At 35.1% G+C, this 21,843-nt stretch overlaps 2 protein-coding genes across 2 annotated transcripts; both read right to left on the reverse strand.

The window, feature by feature from the left end:
- Positions 1-2,082: 2,082 nt before the first annotated feature.
- Positions 2,083-3,104, reverse strand: LOC113344127 (desiccation protectant protein Lea14 homolog). The gene is made up of 2 exons (XM_026588162.1): positions 2,791-3,104; positions 2,083-2,698 (listed from the first exon to the last, which is right to left on the reverse strand). Exons 1-2 carry the CDS (start codon positions 2,997-2,999, stop codon positions 2,275-2,277), a joined length of 633 nt encoding a protein of 210 aa, XP_026443947.1. The 5' UTR covers positions 3,000-3,104; the 3' UTR covers positions 2,083-2,274.
- A 16,796-nt stretch (positions 3,105-19,900) lies between these two features.
- LOC113344140 (B3 domain-containing transcription factor ABI3-like) lies at positions 19,901-21,340 on the reverse strand. Its single transcript, XM_026588173.1, has one exon. The coding sequence runs from the start codon at positions 21,338-21,340 to the stop codon at positions 19,901-19,903; it is 1,440 nt and encodes a 479-aa protein (XP_026443958.1).
- Between the last annotated feature and the right edge of the window lie 503 nt (positions 21,341-21,843).

The following is a 21,843-nucleotide window of genomic DNA, read 5'->3' on the forward strand; positions in this document are numbered from 1 at the left end:
TATCCCGACCACTACAAACTCCAGTAACACCATCGTCGAAAGCGCCACCAATATCAATTTTTTTTTTTTTGAAATAACCTAGTTAAATTGAGGTTAATATCTTAGATTGATTGAAGCTAATTAAATAAATCGGGTTTTGCTTTCTATCAATTTCAGAAGATCAGTAAGTTTCCTAAAGCCAATTTTGATAAAGCCCTAAAAAAATTGGTGAATTTGAATGAATGTTTCATATATCTTGTGTTATTACTAGATGAAACTGGTTTCGTCTTGTGTTTCCACAGGATGAACCTGGTTTCATCATCTGTTGCTACTAGTTGAATTTGTTGTACATCTTATGTTTTACTGGATGAAACTGGTTTCATCTTGAGTTTCCACATGATGAGCTTTGTTTCATCATTTGTTGCTACTAGATGAAAGTTTTGTGCATCTTCCTGTTTTAGATTGGACTGATTTTAGTTTCATCCAATTTTTATACTAAGATGAAATTGATTTCATCCTGTGTTTATATTGTGTTGAATTTGGTTTCACCCATTTTTAACTAAGATGAAATCTTGTTTCAGATTGGGTTGAATTTGATTTCTCCCATGTTTAAAGTAGGATGAAACTAGTTTCATTATGCCGTAATTTAAGATTTATGTAGTGGGTTTTCTTAAAATTTCTTAAAAACAGTTTTTGTTTGCGTTCTGTGTGAGTTTCTTATGATTTTTGTAGTGAGAAGTCTTGTTTGAATTTGTCATGGATATGGTGTTTCTCATGTGGTTGCTCTCTATGTCTTACAGCAAAGAAATGTCCATTATGTCCCCAAAAATGTAAGAAGAGTTGTTTTTTGGGCTGTTGCAAATCCTGTAGTGGATCTTTTGCTGGCCCATGTGCTATTGCGGTGACTGCTACTATGGATGCTTCAGTAAAAACTCCTGTAGAAAGTGTTGTTGTGCTCTTCCAACATGCAAATCAAACACCAGTTGATGTTCTTGCTACAAATTTACATAATGGTTCTTGCTTTCAATGTCCTAGCCTGAAGTTTTAGGTGTAAAAAAATATGGGAATTCAGCTTAGACTGCAATGGTGGATTTGAGCTGAAAATCCACGTACATGTTGAAGGCGATAACTCTGTTTTTTGCTGAGATTGCAGATACTCTGTATTTTCCAATTGTTGTATGGAAAATCTACGTACCTTGTTTTATGCTACTCTGTTTTTTTCCTGTAATTTTTAATGTTTTTTGTTCCTATAATTTTTGATCCCTGTTTTATGTTACTTTATATTTTCTTTTGCTAAGATTGCAGATTACTCTGTTTTTTCCAACCTTTACTAACCCAATAAATATTTGAAGAAGGTAAGGACATATCGGTCTGTTCCTATTAATTAACAAAAAAAATTCTGGGTGAAATATCCACAATGGATAATTAAGCAATATTTTTTTGATTTCTGTGCATATAAACAGTATCAAAACTTACCTGTCTATTTCACCCCAGAATTAGTGGTTTTGACCTGTTTAACCAATTTTGTGTTTGATATAAAGGTGGGAGTACTAAAGGGTGCTTATGTTTCGTTTTGGGGGTTTTTAATGTCCACTTTGGCATATGGATGATGTATAAAGAGTAGTGTATGAATCCAATGGGCCTCAAACACAAGGCAACTGATTTAGGCCTTAGGGGCTGGTTCTCTAGTAGTCTGATTCTTATTTAGGCACATTCCAGCACTGCATGTGAAAATGTCTGTGACTCAACATGCCATAAGAAATTTAGAATCCACAGCTACATTTGCACCAGTCTCCTTTTTCCTTTTCCAGTTCCCAAACAATACAACCAGTTATCAATGTTTTGTTTGTTACTACCATGTTGCCCTACATCTATTATTACATGAGCCATTTCTATGAACAGGGTGAGTGTCGAACTTGCGACCTCTCTCGTTGTATGCACGATCTCATCACTAACCAGATTAAGCATGGTTGGTCTAGGTTCATTTTTGGCCTTTAAAAAATATATGCCAATTGCCAAAACATCATTTTCACCTTAGCCTGGTGCATCTTTCCTTTTTGCAAGAAACAAAATATAGCACATGGCAGGCCTTACCTTTTTGCATGAAAACAAACAATATAACTTGATGTTCAATTGATCTTTTCAATTCTAAATGGTGAACACTAGAAATCAAAGAACAACATTGCTTTATTCTTAAGAAAAAAGATAACAAAAAAGAAAAAGATGAGCACACCTAATAATCAAAGATCAAGACTTTTAGTTTTCCCCACAACCAAAAGAAATTGAGGAATCAAATCAATCTTCGGATTTTTTAGTCCCATCAGCATAGATATGGATTACTTCATCAACTTCTTCAACATGTCTTACCACAACCTTAGATTTATCATCTTTTTGAACTCCAACTTCAGATGTTGAGACCGTTTCCTTTTCCTTCTCCTCTCCTTCCTTGGTTTCTTCACCACCGCCTCCTTTGAAGAAATCAGTGATTGAAGGCAACTTGAATTCACCCTTTTGGGAAAGTGGAATTGTGATATTTCCGATCAAAGGAAGATCAATGATAAGACCCAACAACAATTCATAATCAAGATCCCAATCTGTACTCACATCCTTGGCAACGCTTAGTAAAATACTATATGGCACTTTCACGTCCACTTCAAGCAACGTTATCCCGCTTGCTTTCAGATTACCTGGATCCGGCACTTTTCCGGTCAAAATAACACTGCAAACAACAAATACAATACATGATCAAATCCCATGACCAGGTCGAATACATGATCCAATCTCATGACCAGCAAAGTTTGATGAACTTACTTGGCATGACTTTTGAGGGTGTAATCAACTTCTACCATGGGAAGTGGAGTGATGTATGGATTGTTGACAGAGATCTTTGCAAGCAGAGTCACTGAAGTAAAACCAACAGATTTCACATCTACATCTGTCAGTGTTGCCTCTGGTACTTTCTTGAAGCTATCAATTGTGTCTGTCACAAAATGCTTAGCTTTGTCGAATAAATCAGCCATTTTTTCTCTCTAGCTAGTTAGATTTCTCTCCCTGAAACTGCTGATGGGTAGTCGGATGAAAATGAAAGATGATGATGGTATAGATAGAGATGAGGACCTTTGAGTTGAATAAATATACATTGAATTGGCATCTTTGCTTAAGCATCAATATATCCCGAGGTTAATGTTCACACACTTATCTATCAAACAAAGGTGAACAAAACTCAAGTATCTATTAGGGGAAATATAAACGGTCAGCACCATTTATTTCTTTTGCACCATTGGATAATGAAATTTCTCTTTTTTTATAGTGTGTATGATCATGGTGGATAGTGGGGTGGGGTGTGTGGGGGTGGGGGGGACTTTTATGTAACTATTAGTTGAGTAATGGTCCATTATCCTACCACCTCTTTTTAGAAAGTGCTAATCTGGCATTAGAGTAAGATTAAGGGGTTCTTCTTATTCATTTTCGGGGATATCAAATAACTCAATAACATTGCTTAGTGCCTTAATTACTCTACATAACTCTAGACACTTAATACCGTTAATATACGTATTTTTCTCACTGATAAGGAATTATTGTCGGCAAGTTTGGAATTCAGGTCGCTGATATTGTCAATGATACAGATTTGTCTATTCAAGTCTTTGATTTTGGGTCGTATCAACTCTTAGTTGTGGGTGAGATCAGCTAAAGGAATCAAGCACGTAGTATCCTGCTGGGATCAGAGACGTAAGGAGCGCAACTGTACCTCGGATTAGTGTGATATTGATTAGGGTTCAACTACAGTCCGGACCGAAGTTAGTTTGTAGTAGGATAGATTCTGTAGCGTCTTAATACAGTGTTTGTTCAATCTGGACTAGGTCTTGGGGTTTTTATGCATTTGTGGTTTCCTCGTTAACAAAATTCTGGTGTCTGTGTTTTTTCAATTTCTGCATTATATCGTTTATCTTTATAATTGAAATAACACAGGTTGTGCATTGAAGATCATTAATTAGAATATCCAACCTTTGGTTGTTGATTTACATTGATTGATCTTTGGATATTGGTCTTTGGTACCATCCAAGTTATTCCTTGTATTTGATAAAGACTCGTTGATTGTTATTAGCTTGAGTAAAGATCAAATCAAGAGAAGGGATATTAATTCCTTGATATACTTTTATCTAGATTGAGCCTGACTGTCTAGTTGATTCTCTAGAATGCATATCGTAGTTAGTCCACACAGATTGCTAAGCAAAATATTGGGTGGTGTTGGTAGACCCCCCACTTTTTCAGAAGTATTAAGCCTTATCATATTTACGCACCTATAAAACCTACAGAAGCAATAATACAAGAATATGGTAAGGCGAGATCAATGGATCATTACATCAAGGTGTAAAGACCGCTTGCAATCTCGTCGCATAGAAATAAAATAATATACTAGGTAAAATAAGACCTTTACTTTGGAAGGCACAACAAGACCTCATGAGAAAAATAAAATATGCATTAACATTGTTTTGCAGGGGAACAAAAAAGCAAGAACACTATGCGAATTTTTCAACTTGTTTCTTACAAGACATATAATAAGACGCAAGTATTGGAATTCTAAATAGATGTATTATCTCTCTTGTTAAGAAACAAGTTCAAAACTAAACATTGGTAGAAGGTGCGCCTTGATCATTTAAAGAAGCTCCAAATTTTGATATTACTCCTGGCAACAAGGCTGATGTTGAAGCTTCTTTAAATGATCAAGGCGCACCTTCTACCAATGTTTAGTTTTGAACTTTTTCTTAACAAGAGAGATAATACATCTCTTTAGAATTCCCATACTATATCCTTAGAGAAATTATCAATAGATTCGTCTCTCTGAGATTGATCTTCTCCAAGAGGAACTTCGAGATCCTCCTCATCATCGTTCATATAATCGTAATCAATGTCAGGCTCATGAAGTTTCTCGTCATCACTTATATTAAGAGGAGCAACATCCACCAAAGGAAAGGACTTGTTCAAGAGAATTTTATTCACCAGAGCTTGGGTACTAATGTGGGCACCACGAGCGACACCCTTTTCAGCATTCCTTGTATTAATCTCCATGAAATTTTGAAGATACGAAAATCTCCTCCGAGCACGATCCCGAGAAGAAGTAAGTACAACTGAGAATTTCGTTCGTTCTTTGCGAGTGTTGGCCAAATCATATCTCAAGTGAGAGATTTTGGACTGATGCGATTTCTCAGACTCTGCAAAGGAAATATAGCATTAAAACTGGAGAGAAACTTTCGCAGTAACAAGATTCAAGCAATAATCAAGTAATGATCAAAAAGGACAAGTAAACTGAGGCAGCCAGCTTTAGGCGACTACCTTCCTTCTGCGAAAGGAGAAACTAAGATAAAGCGACATCACTACTTTTCATACTTTCCATAGCCTTGTCAAAATCATCACCAACTAAATCATTGAGATGAGATCGAATTTTCTTCTCATCCACAGAAAGGGAAGCATTCTTTTTCTTAAGGGCATCATGAGATTCTTTTAACTGGTTGTGTTGTTGTCGAAGATGATTCATTTTCACGGTCATGTTTATTTTACTTTGAATAATCTTTTCATTGTGGGTGGTTAATTCTTTTATCGATTCATCATGCTGACTCCTTAATGAGTGAAGAGTTTTCTCTTGCTCGTCACAAGTTTTCTGAAGAATTCGATATTGACGCGAAAACATCGCCTCTTTCTTTAGAAAAGAACGTTTCTCCTTGGAAAGATTCTGATTCTCCCCTGACAAGGTTTGATGTCTTAAATCAACACTATACAATAATTTAGATAGATGGGAGATTTGAGCACTCAACGTTTCATTTTGTTGGGTTAAATGAACATTCTCATGTGTTAAATTGTCAATCTAATCAAGCAAATATGATATTAAATTGATTTATTTGAAGTTGCAATTTCTCGTTATCCTCGCGAGAGTCCTCGGTGAGAAATTGAAAGTTATATCTCTCTGAAACTCGTTTCTGGTTTAAATCTTAACATGCGCATAAAGAGATTCAAAAAACATGGATACAAAAGGAAAAGATAACCTTAAAGCGAGTTATGAAAGTAAAGAAGAGGTACCTCTGAGTTCCTGATTTTTGTTACGAAGGTCTTCAGAGTCAAGGGTGGAGACCTGGAGTTCTTCTTTCAATCTATTGATCTCTTTTTCTAAAGAAGCATTCTTATGAGAAAGTTCTAGCTTGGAATTATCAGATTCAAAATACCCTTTAGCCAAGATCATGCGACGATGAGATTCTTGAAAAATAAAAAAATAAGGATCAAAATATAGTATGACATCCTAATTAGAAAAGTATATATGAAAGGATGTTTACCAGGACGTCAAGAGCGATATGGACACTTGAGTCGATTTGAGAGAAGATTTCGCTCCTTGTGGCCTTGTTGGGAGGAAAATCACACAATAATTTGCTCAGAGCAGTACAAATGCGAAGTTTAAAAGGATCTTTAATGGACAAGAGAGCAGCATTGACGATATCAGACAAAGCTTGAGAAGCAGGGTCTACACCCTCCAAGATTTTCTTATCAATATAAATGGGTTCCAAATAAAAGGAGGCGAATGAAGAATAAGATGGAGTGGAAACAAAAGGATAAGGAGTAATGTTATCCACAGGAGCAGGAATGTCGACATTATCCTGTAAAGCGGTAGTGTCTGAAAATTCACAAAAGTAGAGATGGTTCGATCCACGATTGGTGAGATTACAGAGGCAGGAGTTGACACTTCCTTCGCTCCTTGACCAGTTAGAACATTCTCTTTAGGGGGAGAAGTTTCCTTAAGAGGAATAGAAATGTTTGAAGGGGAAGAGACAATTAAGCTTTGTACAGGAGGACTAGAATTGGTGCGAACTTGAGTATCAAAGTGAGATGGATTAGTGACTTCTGTAATATCAAAATCAGGAACAACAAGATCGGTACTAAGTGTTGAAAGTTTGCGAATTCTCTTAAGTTTGGGTCCTTTTCCGTCGTTAATCTCACGATCGGAATCCTGCGAAAACAACGCAGATAAGAAATAGAGGCAACAATATTGTTCTGTAAAAAAAAAAAAAATTCTTACTCCTTTGTTGTGAGAAGGCTTCCTCTTTTGAGATTCTCTGTTCTTCAAAGTTGAAGAAAATCTGGGGTTGGAAATCGTGATCTTAGTATTACTAGAGGAAGAACTGGTGCTGCAAAACACAGTATGGGAATTAAGGTAATAGTAAAAACAACAATAATAATCATCGGATGAAAGAAGAGAAGAGACCAATGGAACACACAAACCTTTGTTGAAGATCCATGAGAACAACAATAAAATCAAGATCGAGACTCTGACAAGGAAAGGATGAAGAAATTTGGAGGAAGAAAAGAAGATGAAGACTATCAGAGGGGAAGACGAAGTAAAGAAAGGAAAAGTTTATCTCTCCTCAAGTTCAGTTAATAAATAGGTAAAGGAGTGGCCGGTTAAAACAGAATATGCCGGTGAAAAGAAGGAAATTGACACGTGTAGATAGATAAGCTGAAATCATGGAAATTTGTCGGCAGATAAAAATACAAAAAGTTGAATAGGTGCAGCATTGTAAATCAAGAATTTCTCATATCGCTCATTTTGTAGAAAGAACGACATGAGTGTAACAGCCCTCAATTTCATATAAGCCCGGCAGGCACTTACGTAAAGATTAAGCTGTTACCTTTGATGAAAGTCTACCAATTAATGCCATAAAACTATTTTGAAAAACACCTCGTCAATTTGTACTAAAACTTCCAGTCGTATTAATTTTAAAATATTACAACTCTCAAAGAAATTTCTAATCCAAAAATTTATAAGAGATGTCAACTCTAGTTCCTTCACTACCTCGCGATAGTTCTTAACACATGATAAAGGAAAGTAAAAATTCCCATCCTCAACTATATATTCTTGGAGTATCACCCGACATAAGGAAATCAAACAGCTATGCAACTTCTTGATTATTAATACCTGTAAATTTATCAACAAGAGTTAAACTCCGAGCAAGTTCTCCATAGATTCAACATTAAGACAAGATTCGGTAATTCAACTTAACTTCAGTACATAAAGTGGTCATTAGCACATAATAAATTTCGTAGAAGATACTATACTAATGAAACTAGTTATTTGGGAGAAATAATTAAACAATTAGCAACTTGAAAAAAAAAAATAAACAGCCAACTACTAAGATTATTCTAAACATTTAATATAATGTTAACACATATAGAAATATGGCTTGGTGTCTGCAAAAAAAAGAAATAATGTAGAACTACCGTATACTTACTCATCTCATAATAAAAAATAAAACAATATACGTATTCAGACCATTAAATTTTGGAAGGCAATAATCCTATAAGAGTATCCAATTATAAAGCTAGTGCGATCAAAGTAGAATCCAGCACAATACATTCAACGGATTGAAATATCATATACATATATATTATTAGTGTTACGAAGAACTTAACCCAACCAAGCCACAACTTTAGGAAACATATAGATGTACGGTACACATCCTATACATCTCAACAGGGTTACTACAAGCACATCTCTGTAAGATACTACTTTAGCCTATATGGAAATGCACGGTACACATCCAATACATTTCAGTAGGGTTACTACGACCATATCTTTGTAAGCTACTGCTTAGCCTACACAGAAATGTACGGTACACATCCAATACATTTCAGTAGGGTTACTACGACCATATCTTTGTAAGCTACTGCTTAGCCTACACAGAAATGTACGGTACGCATCCAATACATTTCAATAGGGTTACTAAAACCACATCTCTGTAGGCTATAACTTCAGCCTACATATAAATCTACGGTACACAGCCAGTACATTTCGTTCCATTCCTTGAGTCTGCCATAATACAAAGAAAACTAAACTAGTTGAAACTGACAACTCATCATTTCTCACAATATGACTACACATACGAACAAATCCAAAAATTCTCCTCGAATGCAACACACGCTCATGCAAATCCCAAAATAAGAACAACATTTGTCCGTCCAACTACCAACACGGTTCACAAAAATATATGAGTGAGATCATTAGTAAACATCATAACACTGTTTAGGAAACCAATTCTCACTACACAAGATAACTAGACCCCTCTCTTATGATTTATAAAGTTACGTTGCAACGACATAACGAAACATATTGCCGAGTACATGAAATACAAATATCCAACAATCGGTGAACTAGCTAAATTCGAACAATCAGGGAACTAGCAAAATTCATACCACACATACGAAAAGTGGTCACTAGATCGACCACAAGCACTCCTTCAACCTTCCCTCCTTTAGTCGCTCCATAAACACCACATACATAGGATTATTACAAAAACTCTAACAATCACTAAAATCTTAAGACCCAAAATTAGGACACAAACATTATTCCTACTTGTAAAGAAAAATGCATACACAATCATTAAGAACTAAAAGTAGAGCAACCATATATAAGTGTTTGATAATAGCATGGAGAGATTTGAGTCTAGGTTTTCCATTCTATAACAAGTTAAATCGGTTCCTAAATCTGCCCTAATGAAGAGTCTAAAGAAAACTTGCCTTAATTCCATGGTGGTCCTCGTAAATAAAATCCGATGCTTAACTGGAACTTCACATCGCAAACCCTAGACGGAAGAAATCACCGTACAAATCATTCGTATCAACAACGGACCATAAAGAAACAAGTAAAAGAACATAGAAAACACAATCAAACACTTACCAAATCAAAATCAACAATGCCTCCAATACTATTAAGTAATCTTCTCAACGCATGTGCAGGCTTCTCCCTCTTACAGATGAGGAGTAACTGAACTGTGATGTTTGTTTTACACAAAATCGACTAAAAAGACCAAAATCAATAATTTCTGGGTGAAAAGGACATTTAGATTTTGATACTGTTTAAATGGACAAAGATGTAAAAATAGTCAGGATGTAAACAGTTTCATCCTACCCATTTTGAATATTTTTTTCTTATTTTTATTTTACATCAGGATACATCCAGTTTCATCCTTGCTATTTTTTAAGTTTAAGTCAGGATGAATCTAGTTTCATCCTTGCTACTTTTTTGGTGTCCATTTTACCCATAATAGGTTTTACTCGTCCATTTGAACCATGTTTAAAAATATTTGGACAAATGACCCATTTTCCGTTTGTTTTATACTCCCTCCTTTTCAAAAAGACAGTCCGTTTTGACTTTGTCAAAATATTAAGGAGACCATAATACTTTACTTGACTACCATTAATTATTTGCCTATTTTATGTTAATAAAAATGCAAGTATTAAAAACTGCCTAAAATTGTTAAGAGGATTGTAAATAGGAAATAAAAAAGGAAAATTAAAAGATATCGAATTTATGGAGTATAAACTCTTTAGGGAATTTAATTCTTAGAGCCAAATATATTGTCTTTTAAAATGAATGAAGGATATATTTGTTTCCTTAATTGTACAAATTTCTTTAATATTTTAGATTATGTCCCATTAATATGCATTTATGAATATAAAAATTAAAAGACTATAATAAAGAGTTCATTGAAAAAATACGCTTATAAACAGAAGTTGGATACAATTTTAAAACTAACGGAATTGGAATAAAGGAAATGGAATAGAGGACGGTCTTTTTAAAAGAGAGGTAGTATAACCTAGATGTGTGATATCAGGAGACCACAACTTATTAAGGGGTACTCGTATATTAATAATTATGGATAACTCGTATATTACAGTCTAACCACCTAAGAAAAAGAGTTCGTCCCGAACTCGAACGAATTTTCCTAGTAAAGATTCAAAGATACAAATGTTCAAAAGATTATTTCTTTTGTGGGTTGCACTGCAATTTCACTTAACCTAGATCCAAGTTGTTTTCTTAGCACTACTGAGTACAATTGGTTTATCTTCAGAAGTGACATTAGGCTGATTCATATAGGCTACCAACTGGTTTAACTAGTTCTACTTCCCTTAAGTATCCTTAAGTATGATAGAACAACAAAATGCATTATGCAATTTGACCAATTATAACTAATACGTTAAAATGCTTATTTTTTCTATCACGGAAAGGTCTAACAATTCTCCTGGATGAATTCTGTTCTCCCCTAATCTCAAACCTTTCACTGGCGACACCTTAAGTAACATTTCATAGCTATCCCCTCGTTCAAGAGTCCAAGTTTGTTTTTTTTTCTCTATCAGATGGGTGCATTACACAACTATATTGCACCGAACTACAATAAATATCGCATGTTTAATTTGTCACTAACCTGTACACATGCATACATGACCTGGATCTATGTCCACCGTCTATCTCATAAACAGATCCTTCGCTTAACCTTTAGTCCACGCTGAACTACAACCAGTGTACCGGCTTGAGCTCGATAACCCAATCAACAATCTTTGAGTTGCAGCAGTGTACTTCCAACACTCTCTCTAGCATCACTAAAACTCTTGTTTTTCGACTCAAGGCATCGTTGTTGGTCCTACCAGGTTACAGTACAAGTTGAAATCACAAACTATATAATTTACAACCATCAACATGTAATCTCGTATCCAACACATCCTCTACCCTTGAACGATCCATAGAAACTCCCAACTTATTTACTTTTAAATTGCATGTCCACCAACTTTTGCAAAATAAAAAAAAATCGGTGCTCACACCAGCTCTGCAACTCTAATCTTAGGCGTTCCTTGCTCTGCATACTCTTTTAAGTATCTTATTAGTTACAAGTTAGAAATTAAGTTTTGACTTTTCCTTTAAAACCAACCTGATTCTACCAAGATTGAAATACTAGATTTTCTGTAAAAAAAAATCAAGTAGTTTTCTTAACTAATCGTTCGGCACTCGGTGAAAGATTTGTATCCCTTATCACCATCTATCTCAACCACCAGTAATATGATAATTACAAAAACCGTCTGGAACCATTTTTTTTTTATTAATAAAAAAAAAAATAGAAACAAAACTGGTGCACCCTATATTGACGAGATATGATGAAAAATAGTGGGCATAGGATTTGGTGCATCTCATTCTTTAGCTACCAGAGAGTAAATAGTTGGCTTAGGATATGTTATCTAGAACAATATCCCTTGGAAATACCCCTACATAAACCTCAAGAGAGGTTATTATCTTCCCAGATTTCTCCATTTCTTTCTTCAGCATGCTCTCTCAAGACATATCCCTCGAGTTGATGCATTCATCCCAGGTATGGCTTATTTTATATTTAGGGTTTTTTTCTTCTTTCGATCAATTGATGATTATCTTTTGATATAATGTTTATCCAAAAGATTCTTCTTTTAATGAACACAGGGCTTCTCAGGTACCCTTCCCTAATTTGTTTTTCTCTCTCATCCTCGCATACTAAAATTCTTATTTGAAGAAACATTTCTGGATCATGATCCATCTTTGTATTTATTTTTAGTAAGATTATACAGACTATTCAAATACTTCTCTATAATCTTAATACTGTTTTGGTCATTGTTGGTTGTTGAATTTTATTTTGTTTCCTGCACACTCTTAATGGTTTTCCCAATCTGACGCCACAATGATATTGAAAACACTGAAAACAAAAGTGCTTTCCCCAATCTGACGACTCGGTCTTCTTTAACGATCGATGGCACGCTTTGAAATGCTTATCTTTTTTTGTCCACAAATTTGTACTTATATGTATGTGTCGATACCTTAACCAAGCATGTTTTCAGTGTTGCTATAATTCTTTTTGTTTGATAATTCAGAGCTTCAGATAAGAGAGAACTATTTAAGTCTCCTTCTTCATCCAACCCTCAAATTGAATTAGGGTTTATATTTGACTCGCTTGAATTTTTTCTGGGTTTTAAATTTTTGTTCATTTGATTTTATTTTTATTTTTGCAGAATTTCTCTGAAAGTGAGGGAAGTAGAAAATTGTGATAATGAGGCCTATTTTTTGTGCGAGTTTTGAACGTATCTTGAACATCTCTTCTCTAAGTATGGGAGCCGGGACATGTTGATAGAATTGACATGAAATCTGGTAGCTAACATTAAACATCTCTTTTGAATCATCTTCTTTGTGTTAGTATCAAATGTTTTTAAGCTCTTAATCTTCTGTGGGTTTACTTTGTTGCACTCATTGTTTATGAATTTGAAAATTTGGATTTTGATGGGGTTTGTGAAAATCACTTTGTTTTTAGTGATGTGAATTAATTCAGTGATGTGAAATCACTTGGTTTTTAATGATAGTATGAATTAATTCAGTACTATCTTAAGTTGAATAATTTTATTTTTTTATTTTTATTTTTGCAGAATTTCTCTGAAGGTGAGGGAAGTAGAAAATTGTGATAATGAGGCCTATTCATACCAAGTTTCACCAAGTAATATGCAATAGATTGTATATACTAAATATTGTTTTTAGTCCTCCTAAGTGTCCAACTGAGGGTAACGATATAATCACACTATTGTGTTGCTAATTGATCCCTGCAAATCATTAATTTTAAGTATAATTTGTCATTTTCACTACGGGTGTGGATGTATGCTTGCTTTTGCGGGGGTGGTGCCAGTAGGAGTGAAAGCGGTGGTGGAATTTTGGAGGTCAGGGCTTTGGACTGCCTGCACTGGCTGTTTGGTGCGTTAAATGTATTACACAGGCTTTGCTGCCTCTGTATAACAGCTTTAAGGCATTAGAAATATAAATATACGTCTTCATCATATGCAACAAATAATGAAGTAAGCATTTATCCTAGTAATTTTTAGCACTGATCAAGGTCTTATGAAATATGGCTTTCATTATGAATCATTTTTTCTTCCACTCACTGATTCGTAGAAGTAGACAACCGGAACTATTTTTTGCCTAAAGAGTATCCAGTGGTTGCGCTTGACCAAGGTAATATCACATATAATCACAAGTTCACAATCAGCCCATGTAGATTAATTATGTAAAGCTGGATGTTACAGTTCTCAAGATCGTAGAAAAATAATTGTCGATTAGTAATCCCTTTGGCTATTAAAACAGGCAGGCCTATGGAATACTGAGTGACATGGACCTAGCGGACAATGATATCCATATTTATATAATTGAAATATCACAGGTTGTGCGTTGTATCGATCAATTGTGAAATCCAACCTTTGGTTGTTGAATGGATATAATTTAAGATAATATGAGATAATATGCTATATTCCTAGCTACAACAGAGAAACTGTCCAGAGGTAGGGAAGCTTAAAGACACATAATTTAAGATAATATGCTATATTCGAAACATGCACATATGAGATTTCAATATCGTCATAAGGGATTTCATATTGCAGCTAGGAAGAACAACAACTTCTAGCATCTGTGTGAAGAAATACATACGCACTTACCTTCACTTATTTACGTTCTTTGCAGTTTCACATATGGAAGTACCGCTCATCTATGAGTGGGATTGACTAACCTCACGAAAAAAGTGGAGTTGGACTGGAACAGAAACAAGATGTTAGCCCCAAAATAAACGATAGATTATTCTTTGTAGAAGGCCAGAGATGGAAAGGAAGGGTGCGTGCCTGAAAACTAACCATCTACATTTCCACCATTATTTTTCAGTATAGCATTGGTGATTGAGTTGTAAAACTGGGATTCATATTGTTGGTGAATGACTTCGAAAACGAGAATCATTGTTATATCTTTTGTGGACAATAGGAATGGATGTCTGTAATGATTTCAGTAATTTCGGAAAGTAAATATACCGAATCCAAAGTATAAACTTGGGGCATATGAACTGAGAGATCCTTATTATTGTTGACAGTAGATAGTCATATGAGCTCGTTATCATATGTTAGCCTGCTCAAGCCTATGTAATGATGAACCTGAATAAACACATGGCACTAACATGAATGAACACATGGAATACATTGAAGGAATTGTGACATGGTGATCCTCATCATCATATATCTCACATGCTACATTTGGAGACTACTGCAACTCACACCAAACGGGACTTAACATATATCGTTTTGATTAATTATAAGTATACTTTTGAGTTCCAATGTGGAATAAATAATACAACTTTTGGGAAAGTTTTTGGATCCTTCCACCGGCTAAGCTTCGGTCATATAATCGCAAGTATAAGATTGTCAAATTCTTTTGTACACCAGAGATTCACACTTGGGGAGATAACTAAAGTCTAAAAAATTAAATAGACCCTTCGGAGTAAATTCATAAATTCATGAAAAAACCTTGGAATAATTAAATTAATAATTTCAAATTTCTATACATCACAGAGCATGCATAGTAAATTAAGCAAAGGAGGGTGAGTAGGATCTCAATTACATCCTCTGCCATCTGGGAACAAATGAAGATTGGCGGTCATTTGTACAGTTATAATATTATTTTTATTTATTTTTTGAAGATTACAAATACACTGTTGTAATTAGCACAAGCAATTAGTTCATAATAATAAGGCTCTATCGGAAGTTAGCTAAACTCTCGTATCCCCAGAGTCCTATCAATAGTGTAAGTGAAAAACTCTCTTTCATGCTACAATCCTTAACCTTAGGGTTATATCGGAGTATATCTGCAATAACATGGTATGGGGTGTTCAGAACATACATATACAATTGTATCTGGAAACAAATTCTGTTGTCTCACTATTTCCTCATAGGAATAAGATCATACTTCAGTAGAGGCTTACGCAAAGCCTATACGACTGTAAACTCACTTCCCATAAATACAATCCATGAATACGAAGCCATCTCATTTTAAGGCTTACCACACATAACAAGATAAAGTCACGGAAGTATGACATGTAAAACTTCATCCTTAGTGATGCATGTACTGCTAAGTTTCGAGCTAGACATACAAAACTCCATTTCAACTACCCATTGGGCATTCAATATCTTTGGCTAACTTTAGATACCTTGGTTTAATACCTTAATTAGTTAAAAGAAAGTGACGATACCAATTAGTTCCACATTAGTACCATATTTTATTAGTAGGTTCACACCTCCTAATCATAAAAACAAACAACCACACATATAGACTAGAAATCCATCTCATGAGCAATCAGGATAAACTAATTTAGTAAGAAAAACAAAGTAAGCCTTAATCATGAATCAACTAACCCTACGCACATTTCTTTTAGTAGCCCAGGGACATCTCGGAATATATATGCATATTCAATCCTAACTGATATTTCCTTAATTCAGTAAAAATTTCCAGGGATTAGCACCACTACAACATAAACATACATGGATCATTCTTAAAAAGTGTGATCTAACTACTAGCTGTTTGTGATCTTTGCCAGTATAATCTAAAGAGTGTTCTATAGATAACAACTCTCCTGCAGCGAAAAGTGTGATCTTACCCTATGCAAAGAACATAAGGTTTTGAAAAGTTGAGATCTAAAGACATTTTAAAAGACAGTTTTAAAAGTTGTGATCTTTCCTCTAAATTTTTAACCCAAATTTACCCTATACAAACGATATATTCCGTTCCAATTATGCACATGTAATTCAAATTCAAAACTAATATATACACAATCCAAAAGGCTAATAGAAAACAGTATATTCCATTTCATTCAATTGCTGTCTGAATCAAATTCATTCCTGAACCAGAACCAGAACTAACAGAAATCAGACAAATTTCTGCCGAATCTACTACATCAGACCAAGCATACAGATCATTACACGAATAACATTCTACTATAAAAGGGGGAAATCTCAGTCATCAACCAAAAGAACAGGAAAGGAAACTTAGTCCAGCTTCAGGGGGGAATCAATCTGTGTATATCAAACAACCTACAAATAATTCACTCAACATATTCAGGAATTCCCATGTTCTCTACATACAACATAAGATTTATCTGTAAAATGAATGCTCAAGAGAATCATCTTAGCTTAACAGAGTCTCAATCCCAGGTCACCATTAATTAGACATAAGTAAATCAAACACAGGACATAAGCATACATTTCCTAACATTTGAGCACTAGTCCACTACTGAGTCAACTCTTCTACTAGTGATTGAAATGAAAACAATATTCACATGGAGCCATATAGCCCAGAGACTAGAGATTTCTTTGAACTACCTCATCCTTATATCTTACAGAAAGAAGTACCTGAAGTGTATTTGCTTGATATCTTTACCACCCTCAGGCATAGAAACAAAGGTAATGAGTAGACCAAGCTCAACCTGCGCAACCCACTCCTTAAGCTTTCTTCATCCATTATTAACACAATCGACTCTATTATCCCATTTCTAGAACAAAAGTGGCCTTTTATCAGAGTTTGCGCACCACATCATAGTTGTGAAGTACCATATTTAAAGTTAAAGGTGGATATAAGAATCCATGAGGTATTTTCTTCCTAGTTTGCAGAGATCCTCCATGTAACATGCTCAAAACAGAGTATTAGGAGTCGGAATAAGAGCTGAATTCAAACCATGACTAACCAAGATAACTCACCATAGGATCTTTAGTAATAGCTGAATCGTTAGCTACTGGATTACAGCTTAGACAGGCTTACTCCTACGGGTATCATGAGCAGCTGTTGAAAACCAACCTAGTCGTTTTCCTTCTTCCCCGCCTGGTTCAAAGTAATACGCAGAGGGGGACAGTAGATAACCTGGCGGTCTGTCCGTATTGGCAATATGTTCAGGCATTCCTGCGCTTGGTCCTGCGACGGGAGCCTAAAAAAAAGAGCAAAATAAGTAAGCATTAGACATAGGGTTCCAGAAAACTAAATGAATTACAGAGACTCGGAAATTTAATTACGTACAAATTGCTAATACTTCAGAAAGGTCCAGTCAAACACATAATCAAACAAAAAAACATGAATAAATAAATAAATTCAGGCAAGTATTTGATCTATGTAGCTAACTCTGCTCAGAAGCCACTTAGTTTTGGACCTAAGTTAACTTACCCTTTCTTTGTGTTAACTAATTTATTTATTTTATTTTGATGGGATAAAAGAGAGATATTATATGATAGTTTAATTACAAGCTCGAAAGAGTCCAAAAGAAGTGGGGATGAAAGAAGAAAACTAGAAAGAAAAAAACTAAATAAACAGAATAAAGTTGCATGCCAGTCAAAAACTGCGTTGCCAAATTCCAGTTTTCTTTTTCTTTCAGTCGGAGCTGCTCAAACCATTAACCTGATATCAATACTGAAACCATGAGCAGATTTTTTATTTTCACCCATTGCAATATGTTGAACACATTGTGGTATTGACCGATTATCATGATGAATCGGCAAAATATATCTCCAAACACGTCTTGCAAACACAGTTTAAAAGAAGATGGTCAATAGATGGTTCAAGCCAAATTATCAATCGTGAGGGCCTTCCTTTGATGAGCATATCCAACGAGGAAATAGATTTTATTTCTTTTCACAATAATGTATTTGAAAAACCCAAAAAAGCTAAAGAAAAAAATAAAACAGTTCAGGATTTAAAAAATCTTTGTTTTGAATAAAAAGACCTTGAAGAATCAATGATCATAAAGCTATCGATCTCTTTGGACCAGATGGTTTCTTTAATGTAGTTATAGCTTCTCTAATGGAATGTGTGTGAAGAAAAAAATAATCTTAATTCACATAGACCATACAACAATATTTATAAAATATCGTCTTCGACCCATTGATTTAAGGATGACGTGGTTAAAAATATGTTAGACATCCTCTAATTGAATCTCTAATTTTAGACATTCACTTGGAAGATGTCTTCACACTTTTATTAATAATTGATGAAAAATAAAATTGGAAATATTTTTAACCAATTATATATCTACGAATAAGTGAAAGAAAGATATTAAATTTTATGGGTTTGAGACAAAATTACTTTTTTCTCTAATATTTAGAATTTTATATTTACAGCTTCTCCAATGATCATGTGATTAGTTTCACATGTGGCATTAGGGAAAGACATCCTTTATCCAATTTCACAACAAATTTTCCTAAATACAGGGAATAAAAATATTCTTCTCCAACCCTCTGGTCTTTCTACAACTTCTTTACCGAGCTGTAACCTTATTTATGTATTGATTGAAAATTTTATTTGATAAGAACAAAAAAGAAATTATCAGCTGTGAAAGGGACTGGGTGGAAAAATGGCCAGAAATCAAAACTTTCTCCAATCAACTTCTGTGAAGAAATTCCCCGAGGAAATTTCTCTAAGCCATGAAAATGTACTGCCAGTGTTTCGAACATTGATGCTATAGAATAAGGTTGAAGGGGAAAAAGAATGCAAATTTAGATTTTTAGCCAGCACCATGCAAGATGAACACAATGAATATGATGATAAACCAAGCAAGTGATCATTACAAGCAGATCAGAACAAAAGAAGAGAGGGAGTATTTCTTGTCGAAACTTGTGTTTTAAATTTATGTGAATAAGTTATCTGGTTTTTGGCCGAAAAATCTCCCATAAGGTAGGGGTTCACAAATTTGGAATCTTGAGCAAGTTACAAGAGACGTACAAATAAGGGAGGCTTGCAGACCATTGCAACACACAAAATCCCCAGTATGAGAATACAACTATGAATCTGCTACGCACAAAGCCACAAACACAAAAGACCATGGACCCGTATACTGGTGAATATACCGAAGAACTAAAAACTTCCATATCCCAAATGTATGTCATAAAACCTAAACCGATCTCTTCCATCATCTGTTACTTCAAGCTTTGATCAAATATAGTTTTCTTTCATTAACTGCTACGTGTGTATAGTCAAAGTAAATGCATAGTAAATGGTTTCTAAACAAAGTAATAATCAGAGGACAGTACAAAAACCATACATAGCGTCGATTTTCCATATTGATTTGTTTGTGACAGCTAAGAGACTCCGTGGCCTGCGACGGTGGATCGCAGGTTGTGGCAGACCATCCAAAACTATCACCGGGAACACCCAATTAGCTGGATTATTGAGAGTTTGTTAAAGAGTCTCCGCTGTATCATTCAAATCCCTAGTTTGTTGCTGTTCTGTTGTATTTGTTTGGTGATTGTTTTATGCATGTCTCTGATGATGAGAAAAAATCTTCCTTTGCCTACTCATTCTTTTCATTCTTGCTTCTTTGGTAGCTGAGGAACCTAATCTAATTAAGGATCCATCACTACCCTGGAACATTTGATGACATGGTTGATACTGTCTCTGATGGTAGTTCGAGACATATCTCGACGGAGGTGGTGCTGGTTGAAGATGATGAACATGAGGATCTTGATGATGATATGAAGCACCATAGCGATGAGAAGTGCGTGAGAAATGGTGGGTTGGTGGCGGTGGCTGATGATGTGACCGTTTTTGAAGATGGTAAGATGCATCAAACGCTGAAGATAGGTAGGGATTTTGACTAAACTGTGGAACAAAAATAGATGGATCTCCATTGTTGAAACCATACATGGTTTCCGTTGGTGGATAAACTGCGTCTCCTGATGCCATTGGATCAGACACAAAATCTGATGGAGGTACTACTGCACTTGGTGATACATTCCATGGATTAACAGTTGGTACAAAATTAGATTCAGGAGTAAATGAACTGAACTCATGAGAATTAGGGTTGTGGTTTTGATGACTGCTATAAGAAGCTGGAAACGCTGAAGCTTGGCCTTCTTCTTGCAATCGTTTCCTTTGAAGATGATTGTTTTCAACCCATTCAAGGATGAGTTTAAACAGCTGTTTCATTCCTTGTGTTCCTCCACCAAGTCCCTTGGCTGCACATTCAATTGTAGATCTTTTAAGTTTAATACTTCTCAAATCTTCAGCAGAGATTGTTTCTTTGTTTGACTTTAGCCATTCCAAGAAAACCAACGCAAGATCTTCAGATGGCTTATTGTTCTTCTCCTCGTTATCATGGTTAACGTTTTCTCTGTCTACCAAACACTTCTCGACTTCTTTATTAAACCCATTTAATTCTTCTCCACAAGGAAAAAAACAAGAGGGATCCCAAATATCATCAGTATCAACCAAACCCATTTCACCAAAACCTTCCATAACATCCATGCAGTCTCCAGAATCTAATCTATTAAGCTCATCTTGATGAATCTCAATTGAATCTGCAGTAGGTAATAAGTTCTTTCCATGATTTCCTTGTTCTATATGATCTGAGTTACCAACTTCCCAAGAAGCTGATGAAGATGATGAAGATGCAGATGATATATGGTGCTGTTGTTGATTCATAAAAGAAGTTGACGGTGGTGCAGAAGAAGAAGATTTAGAAGATGGGGATGAAGATGAAATGCATGGAAAATCAGGTAAAGGTGGAAAATCTTCGTAAGACATAGACATATACTTATCATCCACATGCAGCAGATCTTCTACGGCACCTACCAGTACCTCATCTTCCCAATTCATCATATTTTCATAGTCAGTACCAGGACTTGTTCTTCTATCATCATCTTCTTCATCAGGTTTTTCCTCGTGATTTAGTTCAGTACCATCTCCATGCATGTTCTTCATCAACCCAGGACCCTAATATGGTTTTATATTTTAGAGAAAGCAGTGGTACTATCTCTGAAAGAAAGCACCCAAAATATCTACGCAGATTGGGGTTTGTTTGTGATTAAGGAAGCAAGAAGAATAAAATGGAAGCAACAACATAAACCATCTGGTTTATATCACAATCGAAGTGCCTGTCCTGTCTTATCCATATCTACTTTTTCTTCTCTTCTAGCATTTTTTTATAATTAAGCAAAACAACTACAACTTGCAAGTATAAAAAACACAAACATAGATTCAACTATCTACCTGAATAAGCAAGCCCAGTGGAGAAGAGAAATATTTGAGTTGTTAAATGCCGATCTAAATGCAAAACGGAAAGAAAAACCACAGAGATCTTCTCCTAGACATCTTTCATACTCCCACAAATGATTTCACTCTTGTTCTTCTTCTCTTTTGTTCATCTTCTTTTTTCTATCTAATATGTCTAGTTTTGCTTTGGTCAAGGATAAGTA

This window comes from Papaver somniferum, unplaced genomic scaffold (genome assembly GCF_003573695.1).
Source record: "Papaver somniferum cultivar HN1 unplaced genomic scaffold, ASM357369v1 unplaced-scaffold_74, whole genome shotgun sequence".
Classification (NCBI taxonomy): Eukaryota; Viridiplantae; Streptophyta; class Magnoliopsida; order Ranunculales; family Papaveraceae; genus Papaver; species Papaver somniferum.